This window comes from Pecten maximus, chromosome 10, assembly GCF_902652985.1.
Source record: "Pecten maximus chromosome 10, xPecMax1.1, whole genome shotgun sequence".
Lineage (NCBI taxonomy): Eukaryota > Metazoa > Mollusca > Bivalvia > Pectinida > Pectinidae > Pecten > Pecten maximus.
The window spans coordinates 2,363,811-2,375,283 of record NC_047024.1 but is presented as its reverse complement, the minus strand read 5'-3'; the positions used below and the strand labels follow the sequence as shown (position 1 = coordinate 2,375,283).

Genomic DNA, 11,473 nt, shown 5'->3' with positions numbered 1-11,473 from the left:
CAATGTAGAGGATAAGATTGCTTCTGATTGGAGTGATAATTAATGTTTATGAAAAGCAGTAAGTCTTGAGAAGTTGAAACTGGACGTTTGAGCTAAAGATGGTGCTATTACTATAAAATCATGAATCCCCAGGACAATGGCGATGTTGTATATCATAGTAAATTGGTGATGTTGTATATCATAGTAAATTGGTGATATTGTATATCACAGTAGAATGACAATGCTCACGTACGTGAAGACATTGTTTGATTTGTTTACCTGTTTTCCCTTTGACAAGGCGATATAAGAGATTACAATAATACTATATATTACACATCCGTTTTGAGTATTATCAGATGTTATCTTACGATATTTCATTTCTTAATAGATGATGACGGGATACAAACAGAATTAATGAAATGCACGCCCAGTGCCTTGCCTGGTTACGGTTAGTAAAACTAAAACACAAATAGAATGATTGACAGATACATAGACAATATTCCAAAAGTCCTCGAAAAATAATATAGCTTCTGTTCATAATTTGCTCCAGTTTTCTTGCTTTTGAGTAAGAATAATAGATTTCCTGATATTTTGCAAAAATAAAAATAAAAAATGTATTTCTTTTTCTTGCGGGGGTGGTGATGGGGAGGGGCGGCTGACTTTAAGTCTTTGCACTCATATATCGAAGAAAAAACCCTGAATAATAAAATCCGTAAATGTGTTTTGTATATTTGTAGAGCTATATAGTTTACCTGTTAATTGCTACAAAAAAATGACAAGAAGTAATCGGGCGAAACTAGAAACCTGCAAACTAGTTTAAAATGAAACAGCTCTATAGTATTTTATCGATTATGTTACATTATTGCATGAAATGCCAAGATATTTATTCATGTTTTATTTCATGCGACGGTGACCTAGACGGAGATAAATTCCTATTACAGCTGAAAAGGAATGTAGTGGACAGGCGCGACCTATCCATCGACGATTCCTTACAAGGTCATATATGAACAAGTGGCAGTAAAAGGACATTAGGAATGTCATATTAAGATATCAGTGTAAAGATAAATATTTGGATCAAGGGGATGAGAAAGATAACGACTATATATATATGTGTTATATTTGCAGGAAAGGACGATCTACTCCCCAAGAGAAGAGTCGAGAAAAGAGACGTTTTAGATGGTAATAATACCGTTGTAGTATACCATCACGGCCAATTAAAACAATATTAAGTAATATGGCGTTTGATAAAAAAAAAATATGATTTTCAAAGAGTGCGATGAAAATAGAAGCGAATGTTATATAGCCCTGTTCAGAATTAGGAGTATATATATGAATAAGAGAAAGGGGTACGGAGTGTCGCTAAGGTAGCAGTGAGTGTACAGTAAAAATGCCCAATTCTGAAAAATATGGCACATATTTTAAAGATATGTAAACATTGCCAGTTAACCCTACATATTAACCTCTAATAAAGTATATATATTTGTAATTCTTTACAACATTTGCAATTTCAATACAGCTCTAAAGGATAAGTAAACTTATTTTTTCTGTGATTTTTAGAGCTTTGAATACCATGGTAACAGCTTAAAAAGTGCTCAAAAATTGCAAAATATTATGATATATGACCCAAAATGACACAATTCTCTACACAATTTTTTTTCTGAAACCTATTTAAAATTAAATATCTCTATCTTAAAGACAGAATTAATCTAATTCAGACATATGTTGTAAATTAAGTTTTCCTGCTATCATACCTCTTCTGTGGGCTTCCATTTTTCGCTGTAGGCTAAACTAAATTTCCTATGTAAACACACCTTCGGCAAATCCGGAAATTTAAAATCCGGAATCAATTTATTAATTTTTGTTTTTACAAATGTGAAGCCTGTATGTACTACCTAACACTGAATATACCAATTATAGTGTACATTTTTTTTTCACTTGTTATGCATATCATTATACATGAGTTATTTACTTAACAAAAAATTTGCCCACGGCCAGCCTCTACTACTGTAATCTGCCACCTAAATGGTAGGACTGGCTACGAGGAGTAATGACTCCGGGTTATGTGAGGTGGAAGGTCGGTCGGTCCGGTTTACTCCTCTTGATATCATTACCTCAACAATAGACAGAAGATTAGTATTTTAAGATCAAGAGATACGTATTGTTAAGACAAATAGTAATCTTCGTTTTTAATCATGTATTTCTATGTATTATAGGAGAGGAGCGTTGGAATCCAGATCTTAAAGCTGAAATAGTCAAGGAAAAACACGATTCTGATTATGAAGGTAAAACAATTTATATACACGTATACTAACTGTTAAAAAAACATATAGCGAGAAGAGCAATGGCATCCGAAACTGAAAGCTTCCAGAGGCAAAGAAAAACGCGAATCTGATTACAAAGGAAATGCAATGTGTTTATAATAATAGCTTAAGTTATTTCAAGGTCAATAACAAAATAATCGATATAACAGGGATAGGTAATTGATTTCAGATTTTGTCATAGTTTTGTTATATCAATGTTATTTGAGGACAGGACTCTGCAAACTGTCACGTACTAATGTGGCCGTCGTTATGTCGATTGGAAGTGATCAATAGTGGTTAGGGACTGTGGTAGGTCTACTATGACTATTGCAGGGATGTTTTTCTATTACTAAAAATTGGGTTATGGAAAGGGGAAATATGTATAACCTATTACACGTAGGTATTATTGAAAATTAGAATGTGGATTATGGGTAGAGGGAATCTGCAGTGTCTACTACAAGTAGATATTATTAAAACTAGAAACCTATACATGTTGTTTTAAGTCCGATTGTTGTGCCAGTGCCAACAAAAGTATTCAATAGCCATTGGACTGGACATCAAATGTGTCCTATTTAATAGCACAAACAATACAGTTGACATGATAGGTGATATTGGAATTCGGTTTTGTCTGTTTACTTATCATATTTAACTGAACCTCACCATAATCAAACATGCGCTGTTTTTAAAGGACACTAGTAATGATGGATATTACATTTTCTGATTTTTATGCATTTTGATTCTTCGATTACAAACAGAGAGGCGCAATAATAATAATAATAATAATTCAGCAATAAGATTGCCCTTAATTAGCTGGACTGGATATGAGGAGCAATGACTCCGGGTTATGACAGGTGATAGGTCTGTCTGTCTGTCCCGTTTACTCCGCTTGGTATTACGTACCTCGGCTCCAGAATAGAGATAAATGGTTTAAGATAAGGTGAAAGACAAATAATAATGTTTGTTTTTAATCTTTTATTAGTATTTATCATAGGGGACAATCTTTGGCATCCGAAATTCAAAAGTGTCAGAGGCATAGAAAAAGGCGATCCTGATCCACAAGGTAGGGAAATGTATATACACTTAGTGCTTTAGTTAGTTCTACTCCATAACAAAATAATCAATATATTATGGGATATGGTAGTTAATATAAAGGTTTTTGTTTCAAATGTGTTTTCGCTCCTTCGCCATCGTGTTTTCGCGCCTTCGCTCCTTTGCGTTTAGATCAAAGGAGCGAAGGTGCGATATTGGAAATTTGGCCCTAACGGAACACCATAGATATGGTAGTTTATGTAAAGGTCTTTTTTCAAATGTATTGTCCCAGGAGATATGTGAAGGGAAGTGATTGTGTACCGTGACTTTGTGATTGGGCCGTTAATTTTTCAACTAGAGGTGATACATGTAGATATTATTTACGGACGGTGGTAGGTTTACGATGCCTATTACAGGTAGGTATTAATGAAACAATAATTTGTATTATGGGGAGAGGAAATGAGTATTTTCTATTACAAGTAGGTATTATTGAAACTAGAATTTCGGTTATGGGGCATGGAAATCTGCATTACCTATTACAAGTGGGGGGTTGCAAGGGGTAGTGGGAGTCATATAATGATACCTTTCTCATGACACAGTTTATACATATAACAGAAATATAAGACGTCATCGAACAACACGTGTATAATTTATTTTTTTTTTTTTTTTTGTTGACAGTATCAAGAGGAGATACGGAAACACAGGGAGCGATACATTGAGATGGCTTGTCATATTGACAGCTATGACCAGTTACTGTCATCAGCTGAAAATAAAATCCTGTCAACAATATCGAAGCTTGTCAATATTTGTTTTATAATTGGAAGTCATAATCTTTCTCAAAATGTTCATAAACGCCATCTTCAAAGATTTCAAAATTGATTGAATCATGGGGTAAGTGGTTCTCTACTTTACCGTTTATTTTGTCCAACATAGTCTATCATTAAATCTATTTTGGGTTTCCTTACTTTTGCCTTTCTTGACGTAGTTTCATCAATAGACATATACTGTTTCTATAAATAAATCCATTTTGTGACGTAGTTTCATTATTAGATATATACTGTTTCTATAAATAAATTTATTTTGTGACGTAGTTTCATCAATAGACATATACTGTTTCTATAATTTAATCCATTTTGTGACGTAGTTTCATTATTAGATATATACTGTTTCTATAAATAAATTTATTTTGTGACGCAGTTTCATCAATATACATATACTGTTTCTATAATTAGATCCATTTTGTGACGTAGTTTCATTATTATACATATTATACTGTTTCTATAAATAAAACTATTTTGTGACGTAGTTTCAGACGTAGTTTCATCAATAGACATATACTGTTTCTATAATTAAATCCATTTTGTGACGTAGTTTCATTATTATACATATACTGTTTCTATAAATAAATCCATTTTGTGACGTAGTTTCATCAATAGACATATACTGTTTCTATAAATAAATCCATATTGTGACGTAGTTTCATCAATAGACATATACTGTTTCTATAAATAAATCCATTTTGTGACGTAGTTTTATCATTAGACATATACTGTTTCTATAAATAAATCTATTTTGTGACGTAGTTTCATTATTAGACATATTATACTGTTTCTATAAATATATCCATATTGTGACGTAGTTTCATCAATAGACATATACTGTTTCTATAAATATATCCATTTTGTGACGTAGTTTCATCATTAGACATATACTGTTTCCATTACTAAGTCAAATGTTCCCTTCACGTGTGTGTTTTGTGTAAAACAACCTTTTGACGTAAAATAGAAAATTTTGATTTGAATTTTAATCACTCGACGTGGTTTTACACACGTTGTCTAAATATTTATTCACCTATTCATTTATTATTTATTTATTTATTCATTTATTAGATGATGATGTTATCTGGTTGTCAATTCTAAATAAGTTTGTTCGACACATTTGATATAAGTATTTTAAAATATGTACATATTTGTAAGTTGTTATGTTTAAACTATAGTAGAGTGGCTGCAAATCTGGAATAGTACACTGTATGTCCCTCATTGGTTCTCTCCCCCCCCCCCCCCCCCCCCCCCCCCCTACCTTTTTTTTCTTTCTTATTACAACTAGTGACACAGATAAGCTATGTCTGACTACAAAGAATACACAATAAAAACATTTCGTGTTAAAATCCAGCATTTTTGTTTATTGACTTATGCATTTAAACCAACCATGTAAACAATATATGAGTTAAGCAAGCGTACACATAGGAACATTATTACTACTTTATAAACTGATCTCAGTGTAAACCGTACGTTGTCAAGTTCACTGTCATTGCCTTCAGTGTATCCATGTTCATCATCAATGTTCCGGATCAATATCAGGCATAGGATAACACAAAACGTGATCATTACACAGTTATATTTATCAGGCATGGGATAACACAAAACGTGATCATTACACAGTCACATTTATCAGGCATGGGATAACACAAAACGTGATCATTACACAGTCACATTTATCAGGCATGGGATAACACAAAACGTGATCATTACACAGTTATATTTATCAGGCATGGGATAACACAAAACGTGATCATTACACAGTTATATTTATCAGGCATGGGATAACACAAAACGTGATCATTACAGTTATATTTAGAGTCTGTACATACAAACTTATTGACTTTGAAGGGTCATGATGATATTTAAATGCCTTACCACCACTAAGGTCAAAGTTCATTTGAAGCTACTCACAAATCCATAGAAAATTAACAGCAGCTTTGTGATATTTAAGTACATACGTATGTAAAAATGCACTCCATGTTTCATTACATTGTAATACAATGTTTTACATATACATGATGGAATATATTTCTCAGATAAAATCGTCTTAGATATTAAGGGCTTACAGCGCGTTTTTGTACAAAATTATGAATTAGAGCTCAAGTCTACAAATTACAATGTAGTAGCAAGTGGGGAGAATTTATTTGTGACTTTGCACGCACCAAAGAACCTGTCCAGAACGACAAAAAAATGCATCGATTAACGTATTTATAGACTAAACACCCTAGACTTCAAAAGTGTCAACTTTGACCTTTGACCTTAAACCGTGACCTAAGACCATCGCAACCTAATCTGGTGGTCTTTAATACAATGAATCGTTATAGCTCGTCATAATGACAGTACCGATATATATACAGTTCTATATAGTAATACATACATGTATGTACAATATGCACAACAATAAAAAGGTCAACCAGGTACATCACAAATGGCATAAATATCATAAAACATTATTAAGTACTAAGTGCTGTCCATTTAATTCGGTTTTGTTTTGTTTTTATATTTTTGAAGTGTTTTTGTCCAAAGATAACTGAATTACTGGCCAAAACGTTCTAATGGTACCATTTTGGCAAAATTCATTTCAAGTGTATTAATCAAGTGTCGTTCATATATAACAAACCATTCAACACACAACAGTGATAGGCTATCTAATCAATTATGTTGTGATAATAATGGTTATTTAGTTGATTACATTACAAACACTTGTAAAGGTAATGCCAGCAATGTATTGATCGATTAAATACATTACCATGTAAATGAACTAATGACTGATAAAGGTTACACCGGTTCCGGTTAGACTATTTACCAGGTTACACTGGTTCCGGTTGACTATTTACCAGGTTACACCGGTTCCGGTTGACTATTTACCAGGTTACACCGGTTCCGGTTAGACTATGTACGCTTCCTCAATGTCCCCGCCTTGTCTAGCTGCCTTCACAGTCGCGACGGCCGTCAAGGCTGAAGCCAGTATGTGTAGAAACCCAGTAAGGATATTTATTCCGAATGGGAAGTTAGCCGAGGCAGTGCCTGGTGCCAGATCGTTACTTAGGGAGTCGTACAAGGCTGCGAACACGAACGCGCCTCCAAGAGCGAACAGACCTGGAACAAGTCAAGGATAACTACAGAGTACCACTACTTTATACAAATACAAAACACTCATAACAAATGAAGACAAGCATAATATAGAAATATAGAAAACTCACTGAACTATGATGCAACGTAAGTGATAACAGATCAAACAGAAAACGAAAATAACCATTTTAGTTGTACTTACCTGCCGCGCCAAGGAGATAAATGGCGGACGATCGGACTCCTTCTTTCCTTACGGGGAGATACAACAAGTGCAGAAATAGTGCCACAATACACAAAAAGCAGGCGAACACTTCAAATATCCTGGATATGAACAGCCATTCTGTAATAATTAAGTATATCCCAATAAAGGTACGTCGACAAAACCGTGTGGCACTTAATAAGTTCATTGTATATATCAGATAAATATGCATTGACGAATCCCTAGGACAATAAATGGTTATACAATATATCTCCCAGATAAATGTTTATTGATTACATGAATTCATGATATAAATGACACTTACCGTAGTCTCTCTCGATAGAAATCACACTTACCGGAGTCTCTCTCGATATGAATAACACTTACCGGAGTCTCTCTCAATATAAATGACACTTACCGTAGTCTCTCTCTCAATATAAATGACACTTACCGTAGTCTCTCTCGATATGAATAACACTTACCGGAGTCTCTCTCAATATAAATGACACTTACCGGAGTCTCTCTCAATAAAAATGACACTTACCGTAGTCTCTCTCAATATAAATGACACTTACCGTAGTCTCTCTCGGTTTGACTGACACTTACCGTAGTCTCTCTCGATATAAATAACACTTACCGTAGTCTCTCTCGATATAAATAACACTTACAATTCACCGTAGTCTCTCTCGGTATAAATGACACTTACAATTTACCGTAGTCTCTCTCGATATTATTGACACTTACCGTAGTCTCTCTCGATATAAATGACACTTACAATTTACCGTAGTCTCTCTCGATATAAATGACACCTACCGTAGTCTCTCTCTCGATATAAATGACTCTTACCGTAGTCTCTCTCGATATAATTTTACACTTACCGTAGTCTCTCTCGATATAAATGACACTTACCGTAGTCTCTCTCGATATAATTGATTCTTACCGTAGTCTCTCTCGATATGAATGACACTTACCGTAGTCTCTCTCGGTATGACTGACACTTACCGTAGTCTCTCTCGATATAAATGACACTTACCGTAGTCTCTCGATATCAATAACACTTACCGTAGTCTCTCGATATGAATGACACTTACCGTAGTCTCTCTCGATATAAATGACACTTACCGTAGTCTCTCTCGATATAAATGACACTTACCGTAGTCTCTCTCGATATAAATAACACTTACCGTAGTCTCTCTCAATATGAATGACACTTACCGTAGTCTCTCTCGATATAAATGACACTTACCGTAGTCTCTCTCAATATGAATGACACTTACCGTAGTCTCTCTCCATATTATTGACACTTACCGTAGTCTCTCTCGATATAAATGACACTTACCGTAGTCTCTCTCGATATAAATAACACTTACCGTAGTCTCTCGATATGAATGACACTTACCGTAGTCTCTCTCGATATCAATGACACTTACCGTAGTCTCTCTCGATATAAATGACACTTACCGTAGTCTCTCTCGATATTGAGCGTTGAACCACACACTTGAGTAAAGCATTATTTGAAGCTTTAAGTAAAAATGATGCTTTCATGCGGATTATTTTTATTTTAGAATTTCCCTAAGGACAATTGATGAAACTGTGGTCTTTGGTATTAATAAGAATCTCGAATTCTCCTACGTATGTCAAAGTTTCGGTATTTGACTTGAGTGAAATGTAACAAAATTTGCTTGGCACTTACCGTAATCTCTCTCGATGTTGACATGGTTCGGTATGTGACAGAATTTGTTTGCCATTTACCGTAATCTCCCTCGATGTTTACATGATTTGTTATTTGACTTGAGTGAAATGTGACAGAAAATGTTTGGCACTTACCATAATCTCCCTCGATGTTTACGAGAGATTTTATTTCACATTTTGGGAGACACTCCACTGTCTGGTACATTCCCACAGTCTTGGTTCTGACGACAGAAGTGGAGCTGACATGTCTATAGGACCACCAGTCAGGGTAAAAGAAGGCCAGGTATTGTAGTGTCACGGAGACAGCAGTCACCACCAGGGCGACGATATCTAATGCAGATGGACGCAAGAACACCATTGTACTCGGCTTACAAAACACGGAAGTAGAGGTTTCACCGGATAAATCCTTCTCCCGTGGAATTTAACGGAGAGTTTTTATTCTTCTCCGTCGTGTTTCACTGGTTTAAATTCCCACCGATAACTTTTGCTTACCACGTAATTCCAAATATAATACCTTTCAAAAAATAGTACAAATTTACACTCCACTTGTGCGGCGTTTGCAAGTTTTTTTTTTCATCCAACATGTGATCGTGCTTGAAAATGAACGTGCAGATAGAGCTATATGCAATTATGTTAGTCAACAGGAGTTATCCGACAGGAAAAACCTTTACAACGCGAGAATAAATCATTTTATATCCGTCGTTATTTTCTGTCCATGGATAAGTGTGTCCTTGTCCCTCGATCGTTCCCTAACTTTATGACGTCATCCCGGACTAGTCGTATTTTGTAAACAATGCTCATTTGTACACAGAGTATACACAAGTGGATCGGAAGTCTAAGTAAAGACCTCACCAAGTTATATATTTGTTTTGTCGTTTTCATGTAAAGGACGGCTTTATAGGTTTTCTTAGAACTCGGAACTGGTCTTTTCCTTAAATGGGTCATTTTCCTTTCGAGTTTTTACGTTTATATTTTGTACATAATGTTTTGATGTCTGCGAATACAGGTTTGATGTCGCTAAATCGTTGATATGTCCGGGTCGACTATTCTGTCATTCGTTGTTGTATCAATCGAGCAAAAAATAAATTTCACTTGACATACCGAAGAAATTACCCGAAGTTACATGTCGCCATCCCATCCTCCCCATAACAGCAGTTAATTATCGATTAAAACTTGTCCCAGCGTACGGGAATCAAACATTTCTCTGTCTTGGACCTACACACCAGGGTTGAGCTAGTATCGGCGAAGCGGAAGTTTGGAAACATCGCGACATTGTTACCGTCCACTCCAACTTTCCGGAGTATTAAGTGATGAGTAACAGAGCCGGAAGGTGTTCGCGTTGGCAAGGAGACGTTAAAACGGAGAAACAAATCGTAATATCTCAACATTGTCGATATATCATTATAAACAATAGAAATGTAAACTTTGTTTATTGTACAGTACTACGAAGTTATAACGAAGTTATATAAACTTATATTAATCACTCTTGTTGGTCCAGGTGGAAGATCTCGAGGAGTCGTACTGCGGGAGTAAACCGGAGAAACCCGGAGAAAACCGACCTGGTGGACACCGTACCTTTTCACGTCCGACTGGGGAATCGAACCCCCGGCCGCCTAGGTGAAATGCAAGTGTATTACCACTGTGCCACCAATCCACCCATAAGCAGTGTAATCAAGATATAAGCAATACGCACTTAAAAGGGGAAATAAGCCTTTGGGGCGGTGAGGGTCGATTTTATTACTGTCTCGGATTCAGGCAAAAAAATAAAACCTATTACCGTACTAATCATAGCGATTTCTATAACGAATTACCTCAACATTCGCCGTCAGAGTAAACTATCAGCGCATTTTGTGATAGAATGATGGTATTATTTGAAAAAAAAAAATGTACGTATATAGCATTACAGATGATGTATACTGTCCGGTAAATGACGAATCACGATACATATGAGTCCACGTGACATAATCGAAGTAAAACATATCGGCGTGACCCGTTTTAATGTTGGTTTGTATAATGATAGATCAGGCAAACAACCCCCACCCCACCTCAGGGAGTGAGTCAACCCCCACCCCCACCTCAGGGAGTGAGTCAACCCCCATCCCCACCTCAGGGAGTGAGTCAACCCCCACATCATGGAGTAAGTCAACCCCCCCCCCCCCCCCCCCCCCCCCCCCCCCCCCCCCACCTCACGGAGTGAGTCGCCGGGATCTCCCTAGGGAACGCTAGACCGTGCTTACACATTAAAAACCCTCCACTTAACCGCCGTCCCCGCACTCTCGCTCCCTCGCGTAAGGATACAGTACGCTAGATGTTTATATATAATTACGCGAGGAAGCGGGAGTGCGAGGAAAGCTGTTAAAGGTATAATCTCGCATTCTCGC

The 11,473-nt window shown here is 36.1% G+C and overlaps 1 protein-coding gene and 1 long non-coding RNA gene across 4 annotated transcripts; one reads left to right on the top strand and one right to left on the bottom strand.

Annotated features, from left to right (window-relative positions):
• Window positions 1–1,102: 1,102 nt before the first annotated feature.
• On the top strand, window positions 1,103–4,187 carry LOC117336374. The gene is made up of 4 exons (XR_004534590.1): window positions 1,103–1,158; window positions 2,193–2,261; window positions 3,259–3,339; window positions 3,987–4,187. It is a non-coding gene; the product is annotated as an uncharacterized LOC117336374 (long non-coding RNA).
• Window positions 4,188–5,462: 1,275 nt separating this feature from the next.
• Window positions 5,463–9,873, bottom strand: LOC117335773. Of its 3 annotated transcripts, none has more exons than XR_004534494.1 (4): window positions 9,228–9,873; window positions 7,404–7,541; window positions 6,967–7,228; window positions 5,463–6,935 (listed from the first exon to the last, which is right to left on the bottom strand). XR_004534494.1 is itself a non-coding variant. In XM_033895955.1 (4 exons), exons 1-3 carry the CDS (start codon window positions 9,448–9,450, stop codon window positions 7,017–7,019), a joined length of 573 nt encoding a protein of 190 aa, XP_033751846.1. In that variant the 5' UTR covers window positions 9,451–9,873; the 3' UTR covers window positions 5,463–6,966; window positions 6,998–7,016. The 3 variants fall into 3 exon arrangements, 2 of the variants coding, with proteins under 2 accessions (XP_033751846.1, XP_033751844.1); XM_033895955.1 differs by having other exon boundaries at window positions 5,463–6,966; window positions 6,998–7,228; XM_033895953.1 differs by having other exon boundaries at window positions 5,463–7,228.
• Window positions 9,874–11,473: the final 1,600 nt, after the last annotated feature.

Coding starts and splice junctions, on each gene's coding strand:
- LOC117335773 (XM_033895953.1), bottom strand. CDS start 9,450: ATGGTGTTCTTGCGTCCATCTGCATTAGATATCGTCGCCCTGGTGGTG. Junction 7,542..9,227: donor AAACATCGAGGGAGATTATG/GTAAGTGCCAAA, acceptor TAATTATTACAG/AATGGCTGTTCATATCCAGG. Junction 7,229..7,403: donor TTATCTCCTTGGCGCGGCAG/GTAAGTACAACT, acceptor GACTTGTTCCAG/GTCTGTTCGCTCTTGGAGGC.